This window comes from Pygocentrus nattereri, chromosome 30 (assembly GCF_015220715.1).
Source record: "Pygocentrus nattereri isolate fPygNat1 chromosome 30, fPygNat1.pri, whole genome shotgun sequence".
Taxonomy (NCBI): domain Eukaryota; kingdom Metazoa; phylum Chordata; class Actinopteri; order Characiformes; family Serrasalmidae; genus Pygocentrus; species Pygocentrus nattereri.
The window spans coordinates 2,150,869-2,169,541 of record NC_051240.1 but is presented as its reverse complement, the minus strand read 5'-3'; the positions used below and the strand labels follow the sequence as shown (position 1 = coordinate 2,169,541).

The window sequence follows — 18,673 nt, the reverse complement described above, 5'->3', positions numbered from 1 at the left end:
TAAGCATGGATTTGATCTGTTTATCAAAGCCTTGTAATAACACATTTTGTATTAAATTAGAAAATCATGCAAAATAAAAGCATTTTCATGAGTAGTCTCAAATATTTTAACCCTAATGTACATGTTATTACACAAAGAATTATAAAAGTAACAAGAGCTTTTGGCCAAATGAATAATAGTAAAATATCTGCTCTTTTACTGTTATTCATTATAATGGACAGTAAAAATATCTGAGTTAAGTGTTAAATTCTATGAAGCCAATATAAAATTTTATTATTTTCAACCATACAAATCACAAAAGTGCGATATGTTGTTTTTATTGTTTACATACAGTGTAAATAATTCCTATTTTTAAACATAATTCTATGTTGTAAGTTGTATCAAAATCATAAATTTACTGTTTTTAGATGCACTGAACAATTTCTTAAGGTATTATAATCTAAGATTCTTAATATGGCGCAATCATTTATACTCTATAGTCTATTGGAAGTTTACAGTTCACATTTTTTGTCCACTTTTTGCTTCTTCTTTCAGTGACTTACATGAGTTACATGAAACATGAGAAACAACTAAACATAAAATGTATAGTATTCCATGAGGCACTGAGAAAACCAGTAAAAACATTCTCTCTATAGTGAGAGGGTGACATCTGGGCTGTTTTGCAGAGGCTCAGGTGCTGTTCACTAAGAAGATGGAAGTGGTGATGGCTGAAGAGTTCGGAGAGGCTACGCTGGAGACAGAGGTCAGTCTGGAATCAGGGGAAGTGCAGTGGATGCGCCAGGGTGTGGTCATCCAGCCAGGACCGCGACACACTCTGACCCAGAGCGGCCGCAAGAGGAGCCTCAAGATCACCAACCTCAGCCTGTCTGACCGTGGAACCTACCGCTGCGAGACCCTCCACGACCGCACACAGGTCAAACTCAACGTGGAGCGTAAGTGACCATCTCAACACTAACACTAAGCTGGAATGTAAACTGAGTCATGAATCGTAAAGATTAGCTCAGCCCACATGAATCACCTGTGATTGTCTTTGAAACAAGCAAATACGATATATTTGAAACAAATATGTTTACAGTTTGTGACTGTAGGAGGAGGTTCAGTCAAATGCAGAAGTCTGAACTTCAGTTAAATCACGTTATCTTGATTTTCTATGCAGGTTAACAGCACAGAGAACAATTCTAAACAATTCTATTTGTGTAATATGTAAAAAAATTCTGCGATGATTGGTGCATAATTGCTATGTGTTTGCTGACTTTAAACTATTGGAACGCATTAAATATACAATGTGCCATAGATTTTGAACATGGCACATTTAATGGTTTCTCTTTTCTCCAATATGTTAAATTCATCAAATAAAGAAGAGATTTGTTCTCTTTAGAGGACGAGCACTTAATGTTAATGGTAATATGGAATAACTGACACTATGCCTGAAACCTCTCCTTTTTCCAGTCTATCAGCCTCTAAATTCCTTCCTCTACCTTCCGTTTCCACTTGACATTAAAACAAATGAAGTGAGAAGTGGGCAATGAAAACTGAACCTGAATTTAATAATTAATTATACTTATAATATGAATATATAATAATCTATATGTAATTCATTACAGAACTATATAACAAGCTATACAATCATTCTAGTATTATGCACGTACTTTGCAGTTGTACAGCAGTGACTGCAGCCAAATATCTCCAGACTTCTGAGGGTTACTGTGCTGGAAGAACAGGGTGTTATGATGATTCAGCCTCAGCCTACTTATGCTTTGATTATGATGGTGGATCTGGTATCAATTTCTCTGTTTTCAACAATGTTTATAAATAGCATGTGTTCTGCAGTGTGACTAAGGAATCGAGTCAGCTTTCCAAATGTAGAGGTGAAAACATTAAGACTTGGTTGATATGAAGTCATAACAATATTATCCCCTTAAAACCTCAGGCTTATTACAAACTACAGCTTATTACTCAGTAACTACTAAAAATATAGAATAAAATGCATTTTGATGCATTTTAACGCTATTACCCTACGAGCTAACTGCAGTATAACTTCTTCTAGCAAAATAAGTGTAAAAGAGCAAAGTAAAATAAGACTGAAGTTGCTGGGTTCTTGTGGAAGGAAGGAAAATGCCTTCTTCTTTATTGAGCATGAGTAGCAAGATGGTTCAAAGACAAACACAATGTAAAGATCATCAAAACACCCATTTTTATATCCTGTTTGGGGTGTTGAAGTAATCACCCCTGCCTTTCTATATAATTCTATACCATCTTAGTTCCCATCATTTCCAAACCTTACACTTTTCCTTAGGAACCCTTATTCCCAAACATGCATGTACAGTACTATGTGAAAGTTTTCAACAGTTCATCTCAGCAGTGAGTTTATCACAATATACATTAGAATAAAGTCGTATTCATAATTCAAATAAACAGAAAAACAATAAACAATAACAAGAATTTCTCGGGTCCATATTTTTCCTTGACACCTTCACAGCCGCCACAGAGACTCGTTAATATCATCAATTACAACCAGGAGCTGCTTTTTAACTACTTATAATACTGGGCTTCCTCGAGGAGAGGCTTGGAAATGGTTAAAGAAACAAGATAACATCCAGAAAATCACTGTTTATTATTTATTTATATTTATATATATAATAATCATTATTAATGGAAATCCTATACATTTTGTTTATTCAAATATTAAGACTTTTCTCAGCAAATAAACACAAATCAATAGATTTTGAAAATGTGTCTTGGGTGACTTTTGCACAGTACTGTATGTTTTTTTTTTAATATCTAATCTTAGCGGTACCAGGATGTTCCACTCTCCCAAGAGCATTAGCTTTTTGACTGGTCACATTGTAAATTCATCTTATCATCTCAAGGACAGCTTCTTCGTTCTCACGCAGCTGCGTTAGTAGATTCTCACACACTTCTACAGGCCCCTCCGGTATCCAGGTTCCCATGCAAGCTAAGGCATCTTACAGTGTGATCATTGCTATTCTTTTGGATAATAAATGCTACTTGTTAGAACATCAAAGATAAAAATTACTTATTCAAAACATCCTCATGAGTCAAACATCTAACCAGTCAAGGATGCGTGTCGCAGAGCCCATCCTGCTGTTTTCTTGCACTTTATTTTTCTCTGCTCTGGTCCTTTTTATGGGTTTATTTGCCAAAAACAGTCAATATTCATTTTTACATGACAATTATCCAACCTCTGTTGTGAAATCTTAGAATGCGTTAGAATTGTCACTGTGCTTTTAAGACGTATGCAGCTCTGTTCTGATTTGCTGCCCTGTGTTGTGCCTCATTTAAAAAGCAGTCTTGGCTGAAACACTCCAGGGACTAAACTGCTGTAGGCGGAACAGACTCATCTGTAAATCTGTTGGGTTTTGTCACATTTCAGCTTGTATGTAGTGAGGCGTGAATGATTAACCAGGTCTGTTTAATTAGCAGCGGTGTGTCTACTGGGCATTTTAGGACGTCTACAGCACTAACATTTAATTTACTGGTGTAAGAAATGTTTATTGTTTAGCCAAGACAGGCTAGATATTAAAGAAACTTTGATCAATGTGACCCTAAAGGTTTCTGAGTAACCACTGAAACCAATTTTACAGTGTACTCTGACCACGGCTATTGGTATGTGGCACAATGCTATCACATACAAAAATAAACCCATCCCGCTGGCTGGATAAAGCCTGTTTGTGTGAGAGGAGACTGATGAAACATCGGTATGTCATTTCAGAAAGGGCAGGGTGCAGCTACCGCTGCTGTTGGAGATGTGCTAGACATGCACCTGTCTGATGTACTGTATTGATATTGGACGTGGGACCGATCCGATACTCAGTATCTATTTCTGGTCAAAATGCTGGACTGGACGTCAGATGAAAGAAACAATAAACCCTATCTGATGTAATCAAGCCTTTTCACCCGAAAAGAAGAACATTTCACCTGTGTGAAACCCGTGGTGTTGTTTGCTACCTTTGACTTACAAATAATATCATAAGTCATAAGTCATAATACTGTTAAAATGACCATTTTCTGACCTCTCTTTATCCCATAGAATTAAACAGACTGATGTTGTTGCTGTACCTGCAAGACTGATATATGTAAATGAACTCTGCTCTGATTGGCCGCCCTATATTGTGCCTTGTTCATTAAGCAGTCCAGGCTGAAGCATTCCTTGGCTAAACTGCTGTAGGTCGAATATATGTTAATATATGGACTGAGGTGTGAGCACTACATTTATAAAACTTTACCAGGGTTTACATATCACATCAAACTCATTGTGTACTGCTCCATAATAAGGCCCTTTATGTAGTTTGAGTGTGGTTGCCTGCTACCAGAGACAACCATCTTAAGTAAAGTGCTCAATTAACAATTGATACTGAAACTTTATGTAGGCACCTACTGTATCCAAGGTTTGAAATGCATTGGTTCATGCAGAGCTTTGACCTGACCTCACTGGCTTATTGCAAACGCCCTGTATATTTAGCAACGAAGCTCCAGTGTTAAACTGGGCCACTTACCACCTGCTGTAGTGCCTTGTGGTCAGCGATAGTGAGGTTCCACAGTAGTCTGTCAGGTAGCAGGTCAGTACGCTCATCACTGGATATCTATATTATATCTATATATATGGATTGTTCCAATGAATCGGTTTAAAGTCAGAGCTGAAAACACTTTTTGATCTTTTTTAACTGGCTTTTGACTAAAACACTACATTTTAAGCAGCACTCAAAAACGCTATCCAGTAAACGACCAGCACAGCTTTTAACAGTTAACATGAAATAATGAGACTTTTCATTAAAACACAACAAAGTTTACTTAATTGCAGTAAATATATGTTTTGCTAGTGGCTATTTCTAATGTTACACATTGATTTTCAGTTGTTGGGACACATGTTTTGGGACACAACAGTGGGATCTGACAGCTCACACTGTGGCCATGAGAGACAGGGATGCAGCCTCACTTCCAGTTCTAAAATGCAGGGGTTTGATTCAAACGAGGCTCCGTCTACAGACTAAACTCTACTGGTTTGGTAGTGACATGAAAATGTGGGACAGTGTTTTTTTTTAGTTAAACTCAGAATCTAAATTGTTGAACATCTCTTTAAAAGAAATCAATTAAGTAATTAGAAGAAAAATAATAAAATATTAACACAATGCAAATATTATCTAGAAAGTAGAAATTTAGGGGTTCGGGTTTTGGACAGACACCTCCCAGTCGACAGTTCCCTATAAATGATGAATCTTATTACTCTCTCAGTTAGTGAGGGTTCCATAGATCAGAACACACTCTGTGTACATTTCTAAGGTCTGAATAGTTTTGTTTTTCTTTTACTGTTGGACCTCAGTTTGAACTAATTCAGTAAAGATGCTGCATATACAAGATTAATGTGACAAAAGTACAATTTTCCCCTTGCCCCAGGGGTGGTGAGTCAGCCAAGATATAAATGGTGCGCTGGAGCTATAATGCTATATTGTATATAATGCTATTGTAGCTGACAATTACTGGCAGCTTATTAAACCCAGTCAACATCACACAAACTGCATGGCTAAGTGCAGGGACAGGTTTCTGTTCAGGCAGCGCGCTATGAGGATATTTCACCTCGTTTCCACAGGCTGGTTTATTACGGTCGCTTTTTTTAAGACTGTAGTGTCGTCAGCAAACCTGAGTCATGCAGCTCAGTCGTGAGTGAACAGGGTTTAGAGAATTCGGCTGAGTGTTCTGAACAATGTTCAGAGCGAGGGTTGCAGAAGGGCAGTTAGTCATTAATGACGATGATTATACAAAAGTTCATTAAAGGTCAGTGACCGAAAAGCTTTCAAAAAAATAATCATAGCAATTCTAATTAAACAGGATGTGATGTGTATTTTTGTATCTGCAAAAATAAAAAAATATATATTTTTGTGTCTGTTCAATATTCTGGTATTTGTTTCATAACTTGTAAAATGGCAAACATGCAATATTAATCAGACAGGTGGCATGTCTGCATACTAATAAAAATATACTTATATTTTATGTCATTTCTATTATTATCCAGTATATTTTTAATGTTGTTTATGACTACTGAGGAACTTTGTATAAACTGGTCTTTGTATTTAGCCACTTAAATCCTCTCAAGACATGTCAGAATAAACGTCTTTCCATGTTGATTGTGCCGCATGACATTTGAGGAAATCAGAATTTACAGAAAATTTGAATAAATCTGTCCTGTTTAAAAACATGTTATGATTTTAAGTGTCAAGCATGAAGTCATAGCAAACTATTTTATTCAGAATTTTATATACCTACTTAATCTGCATTGTCACGGTCCATGGGCGTTTGTTTGAGTCTAGTCCACCTGCTCTAAATTCCTGCTTTGTTTTGGTTTCCTAGTCCGGCCCCTTGTTTTGTGACTCCGCCCCTGATTGTCGCCACCTGTTTTCTGCCTGTCCCTGTGTTTTATAAGCCCCGTGTTTGCCCTTTGTTTTTTGCTGGTCTTTGTACTGTTTGCTGTTTGACGTTTTGGCATTGTTTGGGTTCCATGTTTCTGTTCATGTCTAACTATCATTCTGTCGTGTTGGCTGTTTGAACCTGGACCGTCTTGAAAGTGACCCTGGATTTCCCCATAATAAAAGTCGTTTATCTCCGCATATGCATCTTAAGACTTAAGAGGCATAGATGTCTGAATTTTTTTTTTTTTTTTTTTGCACCAAAAAGTTTTCACATAAAGCGGTACTGTAGAATAATGTGATACAAGTCGTGTATTTGTTCCTTTTTTGTAGAAAAAAAAATGGATTTGGTGCAAAAAAATGCCATGTCATTGTCCTTTAAAAACAAAAGAGCTCTATAAAGCTCTAGAATGACCATATGATCATTGCAGCGTGGGGGCATTATTGCTTCTACTGTTCTTGTTGTAGAGATAGACCACTAAATGATGCTTCTGTGACAGGAAAAACGGGCAGAAGGTGGAATGGTTTAATTAAATCACTGAAAAATAACACTAGAATAATCAATTATTGAAGTTGTGTCCTTTGTGTAAATAGCACGATCAACTATTGATGTGATGACTGAACAGATCCTGTTGACCTTTAAAGCCAGGAAGATCACCATACGCAAGGGGCTGATGGACATCGAGACGTTTGAGAGAGAAACAGCCTCGTTCGAGGTGGAGCTGTCCCATGCGGACGTGGAGGGTGTGTGGCAGAAGGATGGACTGAGGGTCAAACCCAACAATACCTTCCGCACCAGCGCCAATGGATGTGTGCATAGCCTCACGCTCACCAACCTCACACTGGAGGACACAGGCACCATTACCTTCTCCGCAGAGGGGCTCCGGACCTCAGCACGACTTGTGGTAAAAGGTGGGCAACTTACGGCAACCTTTTCGTTAGTGTTGGCCTAAATTATGATGCAATATGCACCATTTAAACATTGCAGTCACCATTCATCACCATTCTTCCCAGGAGACTTCCTTTCAGTGTTTTTAAAGAAACCTGCGCTGATGTTCCAGACCTCCAAAGTTCAGAAGTTTGGTTCATTTTCTGCTTCTTCTGGTCCACGTAATTCCAAACACATTCTGGACTGCTGGGGACGACTCATTGGGCCTCATTTACCAATATCTTCCCAAGTTTTCTTAAATTTGTTCTTGAGAAAGTTCCTAAGAAAAAGTCTACGCTGTATTCATGACGTGTTCTTACAGCGCAGAACTGCTCGCACCTTTGCGCGTTTGAGTGTGTGTAGATTCTGTTCTTACCTAAGAACAAACGTTTCTCAGAAATGGCTTCTTTGACATCAAGAACTCTCAAAATCATCTCTTAGAGCTTTTGCTGGTCTAGACGCTCCTGCATGGTTGTTAGGAATCCCAATTTCTCTCCGTCTTTGAATCATTTGGATTATTGGATTATCATATATCTTATCTCCTTGAAAAATGACTTTGAAAATGAGAATTTACTACATAAGAGTAAAAATAAAATTGAATAAATGTCCTTACTATCCAAAGATATATATAAGACACATATTTCCTGTAACTATAAAACATATGTCAATGTTAAAAGGGTGAGTTACAAGTGATTTGCCATTCAAATGATTAAAAATGTACAATAATGGAGATAAATATTTAAAATATATGAAGAATTCAAAACTTTTGAGCAGTATTGTAATGTGAGTGAAAGGCCTTTGAATTGTATTTGAATACAGGGCAGCCGTCTGCTCAGTGTCACAGAGATAATAACACCAGCATCATCAGTGAATGCATCACATCTCTTGGGCTCTGGCTTCTGAATCTACTCATGAGTCACACACATTTCAGACACGGGGCCTTGCCATTAACAGCGCTAAGACGTCACAGTCGAATTATCCAATAGCTCTCAGATGAGTCATCAGGACATAAGCATAACAACAGCCTGACTCGCTTATCACATAGCTCTAGGCTGAGTGTAGCCTGTGTACTGCAGATGTGACACAGCCAAAACCTTTACGGAATCCAGATTGTAAGATTCGGTTTAACTCAGTGACGACTAAATAAACACTTTGTCCAAGCGAGTGACAAATAAGGCTTTAAAAATAATAATGAAACCAATTCAACATGTTAATATTTGTTTCATAGCTTTTATAATAGTATAAATGATAACTACATAAATCTTTTAATTGTAGCACCTAAAATATTTCGGGTGGTATCACCACACTATTTTAAAGGTATGTACCGTTATTAAAAATGTGTACTTGAGCACTCATACACTTACATTTCTAAATAAATAAATAAATGTCTCGATTGTCAAGCGGTCACACGGCCTGACATTGACCTCTTTTTCAACATTAGTGAAAGGGCTGCTGTCCCTGCACGTGGTATTGCACCGTGCAGGACACTTGGGGTCTTCTTCATGGTGAAAAGCCACTTTTCCTTAAAAGCGTGTCTGAATAAAAGTCCATTGTTGTTGATCTGTGTGACATTTGGAGAAATTGGAATTTCCGAGCAAATGTTTTTCAATAAGTTGAACACATTTGAAGCTGCTATGGTTTTAAGGGCTTTAAACACTCATGCTGAGCAAATTGATTTAGACTTATCATGGCAAAATATTTTATATGACTATTTTTAATGGTTTGCTTAACCTGACATTATTTTAAATGAATTTTATGCATATTTCGTTTCGAAAAATGTATGTAAAGTATATATTATAGGACAATGATGGGCACCAAAAAGCACATCATGCCATTGATCCATCCCAAGGAAATACTTAAAAGGGCACTTTTATTTGGCTCTCTTCAGCTGCAGAAGGTGAAACGATGGACAACTGTCTTTCCTTTATTTGCAGAGACACCAGTGGCTATGATAAAGAAGTTGTCTGATATCCGGCTGGAGGAAGGCTCACCTGTCACGCTGGAGTGTGAGCTGTCCAGGCAAAATGTGGAAGTCCGCTGGCTGAAGGTATTGCCACTCAAAATCTCTCTAAAAGAAAACCTGTGTAGGTGTGATGTGTCTGTTCTCTGATACATGTGTGCTCTGTACATTTCTAATGGCAGAATGGAGTGGAGCTTAGGTCAGATAAAGGCTTGAGGATCTACTCGATGGGTCGTAAGCGCTGTCTGCAGATCATGCAGAGTAGCGTCAGTGACTCTGGCATCTACACCTGCGAAATTGATGACCTCTCCACGTTCTGCAAGCTTGAAATCTATGGTATGGGCTCTTTAAAAAACATCTTTCCCATCACTGTTTATTGTACTGAAAGGGTGGACGATATGGCAAGAAAAGAACATCATGATACTTTAAGACCTTTCAGTGATGCACAAAATACACACAATTGTTCAGTGATCTTTACGTATAGAGGTATTCACTATATATTCAGAAAGCATGCTGTGATATAAAGTGATGTAGTTTATCATAGTAATGATAAATATTGTCATATTGTTCCCAGCCTAATTGAACAAGTGTAGGCATTGTCAATGCAACTTGCATGTTAGTTTTTTAGGCTTTAACAATAGTAAAAATGACCAGTTAATATGTCCAATTTGGGTTTTTTTGAATGTACATATAAAAATATTTTATAGACAAATTCTGCATTTTGGGAAGTTGGGAAATGTTCAGTCACAATAGTCATATCATCATAGGTTACTGTGGGCCCTGCCAGGAGATACAGGCTTTTTGATTCATTCGTAATGTTGATGTCTTCAGTATTATTAAAAAATGGAGTATAATGCTGACAGTGCTGCACTGTTTTTTAATGTAACAAAATGTTTTTCATTACAAATGATGTCATCAGCCTAACAATCTGAGCAAAAAGTGTTTGAAATACAATGAATGGCAGAATTTTTTTAGTATTAGAAATGCCCCTTGCTTTAATCACAGCATGCACTCGAGCCGTAGATCAAATCCAGCTGAGAGTCAACTGTACATGTGTTTCAATGGAAGACTCAAAAGAAAATCTGACCTTTATTACTGAAGCCTTTATTACAGTGTCATAAACGCATATATTTGAATAGTGACCTAGAAGGTTTAACCGTCTTGACTTTTCTTTGCTTCAAATTTTTCTACATTCTGTTATTTATTTCCAGGTGTAAATGAAAAAAAATCCCAGACTTTCTTGGTTCTCAGATTTTTGGATGTTACTAATAGATTCATATATTCCGACGTATACATTTTGTGTCCCGGAAGCTAAGATCTTCTGATTTCTCTGCTGTGTGTTTCAGAGCGGGAGTTGGAGATCATCACTGAGCTGGAGGATTTGTACATTAAGGAGGACCAGAATGCTGTGTTCATGTGTGAGGTGTCAATGGAGGACATGCCTGGAGAGTGGTACAAGAATGCCCATAGAATCCGGCCCAGTAGTACCATCAAGACTCGCCGAGAGGGTCAGCATGTCATGCCTTTAGTCATTGAGACATTCCTAGGATACAACTTCCGTCATTTCAACATTCCATGTCTCTTACATGTTGACAATGTATTAACGAAACCTCTTTAAAACTTATGTTGGACCATTTCTGTAGGTTCATTCATCGTGAAGTGTTCAGACAGTGTAAAGGACAGCAGGCATTTTCCAACTGGTCAAACGTTTTTCCTTTTCTCAACAGGAACCAAGCACTTCCTTCTAATATGCAACGTTACAACAGAGGATGCTGGCGAGATTAAATTTGTATCCAAACAAGTTGAATCCGTTGCATATCTTGAGATTCAAGGTATGGTATATTTAATGTGTATTTAATTGTTTTATGTAATAAACATTTGTTTGTAAATAACAAGTATGGTAAATATCATGGTTCCAAACTTCAGTACCACCTCTAAGATACACCAACGCCTTTTTCTGCTTCTTTGGACAGAGCTACCTGTGAGCATTGTGCGTCCACTTAGGGACCGCACCGCGTTGGAGAAGCATCGGGTGATCCTGGAGTGCACTGTGTCCTCCCCTCGCTGTGAGGTCACCTGGTACAAAGGCGATGAGGAGCTGGAGACCTCAGAGCGCATGGAGATCTTCAGCGAGGGCTGCTACCACAAACTGGTCATCCACCAGGTGGCAGTAGAGGATGAGGGTACTTACAGCATTGAGGTGGGCGAGCACATGTCCACAGCCAAGCTTATGGTGGAAGGTAAGTGATGTTTGGGGTCCTTGACCAGAGGGGGTTTATTAATAGATGTAGCCCCACTGGCATTAAAATGGGGCTTTTCTAGTGTTTTCTTTTACTTACTGCCCATGGTGGTAATAATATCCCAGCGCACATACTGAAGCATAATTAACATACTTTTGATTAATGCTGTGTACCCATCAAACAACACAGTATGCGTTTATACACTCTTAAAATTGATGGTTTTCAAGGGTTCTTTAGCAAATGGTCGCATATAGAAACCCTTGCATCATTAAATGGTTCTTCAGATCGATGGAGAGTGTGTTGTAGATGGTTCTATATAGAACCTTTTTGAAAAGATTCTATATGAAAAGGTTCTATATAGCACCAAAGATTCTCGTATCGTTACGATGTCTAGCCCTTTTTGGAGCCACATTCTTCCAAAAAACCTTCCTGCACTGGAAGGTTGGTGGTAGAGAGTGGAATCAAGCACTTCAGACCAAAATTTGTTGTTCAGTTGGGTTGAGATCTGGTGACTGTGAAGGCCACTTTTCACTTATATCCCCTTTATGGACTCAACAAAAGCCATTTAGTGACCCCTCATGTCCCATGAATGGGGACAGGAAGAGACTACTGTCGTAGGATAGAATATGGATCCAGACCATGCCAGCAAGACGTCCCTCAAAGCATAACAGAGCCACCAGACCCCTTTCTGAGGGGGTCAAGCATTCAGCCCTGTACTGTTCTATTGGTGTTCGACACCCATGCGCTGGCCCATTCGTTGAGAAGATAGTGAAGGATGACATCTGATTTTATCATCTTTTTCGGTGCTTTTGGCTTTTTAAACACTGAAATTCTCAGATGTGCATTCATCTTTGTAGGAGGTTTGTGCACCATGTCATGCATTAATGTTCTCAGTCACCTGAGGAACAAAAGCATATATCACACTAATGCACGTCACTGAATGTGAGCTTTCAACCAGTTTCCAGCCTTGATTACTGATGTTTCCCCCCACAGATCTAAATGCAGATTCCTGTTGAAACAGCCAGTTGAGCAGTATTTGTGACGGAAACCCCAGCCATCTATACCACAATAATGTGCCCTCTTTCAAAGTCTCAGATTTATTAACCTAAATCACTTCCAAAATTGACAGGATTTGCCCTCGTTTTGTTTCTTCGCTCATGTATTCAGGGTTTTAACTTGGCTGGTATACACTCAGAATGCTTGTATTAGTCATAGAGATAATGATATACTACTGAGATCAACAAGTAACAAAAACGGGATATTTTACAATATCTAAAATGCTTATGGGCTTAAAACTGTAGTTGTGCCAAATAACTGCGGCTAACAGCATGTACGATTTGTCCACCCAGCCCAGTCCATCATGTTGGTGAAAGAGCTGGAAGACGTCGAGGTGAACGGTCCCGAACCGGCAAGGTTCCAGTGCGAAGTGTCTGTACCCCTTATCAAACCGCCCGTCTGGACCCTGAATGGAGAAACCATTCAGCCAGGGCCCGACATCCGTCTGGAGAACAAAGGGACCCTCTACAGTCTCACCTTCAAAAACACCAGCTCAGATATGAGTGGGACAGTAAAGTTCACTACAGGGAAAGCCAAAAGCAGTGCTCAGCTGAGAGTGCTGTAGAGAGCAAGGCAGAGGGGAATCTAGTTAAGTGGGTAGAGAGGGTAGCGATATATGAAGAAGCAACAAAAACAAGTAGCCACATTTTATATCATCTTGCCATCAATTGCCTGTCAGAGGGTTTTAAAGTAGTGTGATGTAATTTCAATCAACACGTTTAACTGCAAAGGCAAACAGCAGTCATTTGTGTTTCATGTAGCCCCTAATGAGATTCCTGTAAAAAGTGATTGTACTGAAAATGCTATAACTCAGTGTGCATGGGCCTTAAGATGATGTAATGTTTTTATACTTCTGCTTACCCAGAATAATAATAATGAAAAGAATGATGAAAGTGAAGGAATGCATTGGAGGACGGATGTAACAATGTACAGCATCAGTATACAGTCAGCACACAAAGCCGAACACATTTAGGCTGTACAGTGTACTGGTGTGGAGTAGATAGACAGTCTTGTATGGGTGACCTTTTTTCTAAAAGTCTACGGAATGAAGAAAATGTCTGGAAATCACTTTGATTTGTATGGAACGCTTTTTGTAGTATGTATAAATATATAAAATGAAAGGAAAATTGGTCATTTTAAAGTATTTCACTTAAAGTGGGCAAAGTATTCGGTATGTTTTATATGTTTTCCGAGATAAAAATATGCTGCATTGAGTTAAAGAATCACCTGCCAATTACTGCTTTAAGAAGCTCTTGATTGTGTTTGTAGGCAAATCCTTTATCTGACACAATGTTCCCAATGCAATAAGCACGAATAAACATTTATATTAAACAATACGTTTTTTTTTAATTCAATGAACACTTCTGTCATTCAAATTACACGTTGCAAAAAAACTGCAAAACGATTTCCAGAAGTACAAACAAAACTTGTGAACATATTTACACAGCATTACACAGTTCCCATTGTATTTTACAAAAACAAACCCCAGCAGAAATACGAACTGAATTATGACCGAGCTGAATCTGTGTTTACTGTTGTCTTGTTTGAAAAAGTGCTCCGCAAATGCATGCCAGGCCAAGAACCATATACATGGATGCAAATCACTGAAAAATAAATAGATAAATAAATAGAGCTTTACACAGCTGCAGTGAAGTAACAGTCAGCTATATGACATCTAAGAGTACTGTCACGTCTACCACATACATACATTCATGATCATACTTCCTATGAACACTGTGCAACATAACCTATATATCAATGGACACCAGCCTTCTCCTGGATTTCTACTTTCTGCTTTAGAGTTGGTTCCAGCTTGCAGTCTTTAAAGGGCCCAGAATCACAGAAAAACCTAATTTCCTTGCATTTGTTAAAATATGCACAAGTTTAATGTTCTATGCAAACTGCTGAAGTTTCAAGATGTACTGTTCACACCCCAGTCCACATTTGGCAAATATGTTGCAAAAACAGCCCTTTTTGAATTCATGCTTGTGATGTCACAACCACAAACAAGTGTACAGAAAGCCACACATTTAGCCTAGCACAGTTTATCCAACTGATGCACATTTCAGCCCAGACTGCTTTTTGCAGTAGGCACAACGCAGGGCACTTGTGAAGTGGTCAGCCAATCGGAACAGGGGTCATTTAAATGGAGAGATCTTAAAGGCACAACTACAAAAGCAGCTTTTCTTTGTTTAATTCAGGGGGTCAAGAGAGGTTGGAAAACTACTGTGACGGCAATGGACATAAAAAGATTATGGTAAGACACAAACATTATAAATTGACCTCAAGAAAAAATGTGAGGATACAAAACAGAATATGGGCCCTTTAAAAGGAGCTCGTTTGCTGAATCACTGGTTAGATTTGGAACAAATCTGTAGAGCACATCAGCAAGAAGGCTGATGTCCAGGAGGATGACCAGCGCTCGTTCAGTGCAGCAAAACCTGTCACTGCCACTCTCTGTATCCTTTCTGAGCAAACAGGATTTAAGCCATTATACAGAGTACAGATATTTATCCTCTCTAAAACTGTTATATATTTACAATCATTCCCACAGATAAAATATTTTAGCAACAGTCAGGTGCAACTCAAAATATAATATTAAAAAACACTAGCAAGTGTGAAAGTGTTTGATAGTGTTGAGAAAGCTGTGTTGTAATCTGCTTCATATACAGGCCCATGTGTCCTGTCTTTCTGCAGTGCCTAGGTTTAATATGAGAAACTCTGTTGGTGCTGAAATTCAGAATTCAGTTCTACATTCCTCAGCCAAAGGCCAAACACATGGAGTTTCGTATTGCTCTGTATACCACACCTTTTTAAAATTACATTTGTGCCATGATCTTCAAACTACCACAGCTCAACCTGTTATTACTTACCTACTAGTAGTACACATTAACAGTATTCATTAACATTGAATGCTCTTCAACTCGGGATAAAGGATCCAGTTCCACCTCCTGCACTTCTGTCCTTAGTAGTTGGTAAGATAAGAGTGGGGCCTCTATGCCTTCAGGTAATCTGGAGCTCTGCATGGAGTGAAGGTTTTTATTTGGAGCCAGGTGTGCTGGACAGGCTGGGTGCTGAAGTTGAGGCTGGCGATTGAGGCCCACTCTGGTAGGCCCGCAAGAGGACCTTGTGTTTGGTGGCTGACTCGGCCCGCTGGCGCTGGTGATCCCCAAGAAACTCCTTCAGTTGTGTAGTGGTGAAGGTCAGGGTTTGCCGTCGTAGCTTCATCAGGTAAGAATCCTGCAGCCAAGCGTTGCTGAAACAGTCTTTAGTGGTGGGTCGGGACCTGGGCAAAATCATATAAATCAGATGTATATTCTACTTGACAAGCCTGTAAGATCTTCATATGGGTCAATCACAAATAGGGTTTTCTAAATGATCATTTTAAACATCAGTAAGGATATAATGTATATTTTCATAATTGTCATATGCATTTGTGTTCATATTATCAAAGCTTTAATTAATTGCCTATTTCAATTATTAAAACTCTACTGGTCTAGTTGGAGAGCCCTATAATGTTTATATGCGTATGAATCCTTTCACTACCACAAAAGACCCATAAAAGCCACTAACTGACCTAAGTGGTTAACGTCAGGCCAGTAAAAGTAATGTTAGGCTACATGTTGAAAAACAGAACGTCTCTTGGAAGAGAGGAACATTTCAGTAATGTTAAGTACAGTGTAGTAAATTAAGACCATACAGAGGCATCGATTCAATAATAAAACAGTAAGGCTCCAGAAAGACACCATCCAGTCATCCAGTTAGGACAGAACAGTGCACTGAACAATGTCAATCTTCTAAGCCGCTTCTCCTTCTGGGTCCCGGGGCCAGTAGAACCAGTATTAATTAAATATTAAAATAACCCATAAATGACAAATGAAGTAATCAAGACACGTGAGAGTTAATAGTTAGACCCCTTGCATGATCATCTCCAAACAGAAGAAATAAAACCTGTGAGAGTGAAGAGATTCGCAGGATTTGTGGTTGAACACTCACCACTGATAACCATTCAGCAATTTTTTGAGGAAAGCCAAGGCACTTTGGGAAACATTTGGGTACAGCTTAGTCGAGTCGAACTTTGCTGTGTGTATTTTGGTCTCTGTCTGCCTCGGGTCTTTCTCTTGAAACGGCAGCCTGCCACTTAGCCTGCATGCGCAATGAAAACCAGTCAGATACACTTAGACAAAGTGCCAATTAAAACCAGCAGATGACATCATTTCAGTCCAGAATCTCTCTCAGAATTGACAAATGTATGAGATAAGGCATGCTACTTAGAAAAGACAACCCCCGTAGCATTAACATTAAGTGATAAATGATAAGTTTCCTGTTATTTTTAAACTGTTCACACAAGTGGAAGTAAAGTTGATTAAGCCATACTTACATAACATACGTAAGAACTCCCAGACTCCATATATCTGCTGCAGGCCCCACAACATCCCCTTTAAGCATCTCTGGCGCTTTAGCCATAGGAGTGAGTAGAAATACATAATAATAATCATTTTATTTTTATAGCACTTTTCATGCCGGTGGAAGCTCAACGTACTTTACAGACAGGTGATAAAACAGTTATAGAAGAGATCATTAGTATTTAATTAGAATCAGTAGGAAATGAAGAAAATTCAATTACAAGATAAAGATAAACACCACGCGACGTTCAGTTTTAATGAACTCCTGAGTTAAAGAGATACGTTTTCAGGTGCTTCTTAAAAGTGAGCACTGAGCTTGACTGTCTAATAAAAGGTGGAATTGAGTTCCACAGTTTAGAAGCAGAATAACTGAAAGAGTCTCTCCTTGTTTTCTGTATTTTACAGAGGGTATTTGTAGAAGGCCACTATCTGCAGATCTTAGATTACGTGCTGGAACATAAACAGACAGACACTCTGATGTAAGCAGGTGCTTTAGGGTTGTTTTGAGCTTTAAAGACCAGTAGCAGAACCTTGAAATCTATCCTGAACGATACAGGCAGCCAGTGCAGCTCTTTCTAAATGGGAGTGATGTCATCTCTCTCTCTCTTTTGCTTTTGTTAGGATGCTGCTGCGTTTTGTACGAGTTGTAAGGGATGTACAGTTTTCTTAGGAAGTCCAGTAAGAAGAGCATTACAGTAGCCAAGTCTGCTTGTAACAAATGCATGAACAATTTCTCTGCATTGCTCTGAAATAGAAAAGGCCGAACTTTAGTGATACTTCTTAAGTGATAAAAAGCTATTTTAGTGACCGTGTTTACATGCGGAGTTAAGCAGAGATCACAGTCTAAGATCACACCCAGGTTTCATCCTTCAGGTTTGGTATATGAAGTTAAAGAACCAAGTTCTCAAAAATCATTTTTCTCTGAGTTTCTGTACCGACGATCAGTAATTCAGTTTTTTCATGATTTAATTGTATAAAATTTTGCAACGTCCACTGAGAAATATCTGACACACAGCTGGTTAGTCTGTCTACAGAGTCTTGATCGTCAACATAAGGTTCTTTCTACATTTCTTATGCAGACACACATCAGATTCAGAGTTTGGCCAAATCATGTTTTATGTGCAACAGCTGTAGTTGATAAATCCGCAACAGGGTAAAGCATTTATCTTCAAAACCATACTGAGCTGTGCGGTAAGACTCGAGGTGGAGGCCTGTGTGTTTACATCAACAATGAATGGTGTAAAAATGCGGCGCTTGTCTCCAGTCACTGCTCACCGCTGGTGGAGAGCCAGGCCTTTTTACTTGCCTAGAGAGCCGAGTTCGCTGTGTATGATAGTGGTGTATATCGCTCCCAGTGCTAATGCTAACGCCACACTGAACGAGCTGTACAATGCTATCAGTGACCGCCCCCACTACGGCTACTCGGACCACATCTCTGTGATGCTCATTCCAGCATACAGACCGCTCATCAGACGTGCCAAACCAGACCAGAAGCAAGTGAGAACCTGGCTATTGAGCACAGTGACTGGGAGATGTTCAGAGTAGCAGCAACTACTGGTGACTCCATCAACCTGGAGAAGTACACAGAATCAGGATGACTGCAGAGCTGCGCATGCTGCTGAGAACCCGCGACAAGACTTTCAAGTCAAGGGACAAAGCAA

At 38.9% G+C, this 18,673-nt stretch overlaps 2 protein-coding genes across 9 annotated transcripts in view; one reads left to right on the top strand and one right to left on the bottom strand.

Annotated features, from left to right (window-relative positions):
* obsl1a (obscurin like cytoskeletal adaptor 1a) overlaps positions 1 to 13,943 on the top strand; it is a 44,840-nt gene extending 30,897 nt beyond the window's left edge. For both annotated transcript variants that reach the window (XM_017715775.2, XM_017715774.2), the window contains 8 exons: positions 666 to 932; positions 7,068 to 7,334; positions 9,285 to 9,397; positions 9,493 to 9,646; positions 10,657 to 10,818; positions 11,038 to 11,142; positions 11,284 to 11,550; positions 12,900 to 13,943. In XM_017715775.2, the coding sequence (XP_017571264.1) occupies positions 666 to 932; positions 7,068 to 7,334; positions 9,285 to 9,397; positions 9,493 to 9,646; positions 10,657 to 10,818; positions 11,038 to 11,142; positions 11,284 to 11,550; positions 12,900 to 13,171 (1,607 nt within the window). In that variant the 3' untranslated portion in view covers positions 13,172 to 13,943. The remainder of the gene's footprint in view (positions 1 to 665; positions 933 to 7,067; positions 7,335 to 9,284; positions 9,398 to 9,492; positions 9,647 to 10,656; positions 10,819 to 11,037; positions 11,143 to 11,283; positions 11,551 to 12,899) is intronic.
* Positions 13,934 to 18,673, bottom strand: part of spega (striated muscle enriched protein kinase a) — a 48,732-nt gene continuing 43,992 nt past the window's right edge. For all 7 annotated transcript variants that reach the window (XM_017715769.2, XM_037536315.1, XM_017715770.2 and 4 more), the window contains 3 exons: positions 16,988 to 17,063; positions 16,603 to 16,752; positions 13,934 to 15,892 (listed from right to left, as the gene is read on the bottom strand). In XM_017715769.2, the coding sequence (XP_017571258.1) occupies positions 15,646 to 15,892; positions 16,603 to 16,752; positions 16,988 to 17,063 (473 nt within the window). In that variant the 3' untranslated portion in view covers positions 13,934 to 15,645. The remainder of the gene's footprint in view (positions 15,893 to 16,602; positions 16,753 to 16,987; positions 17,064 to 18,673) is intronic.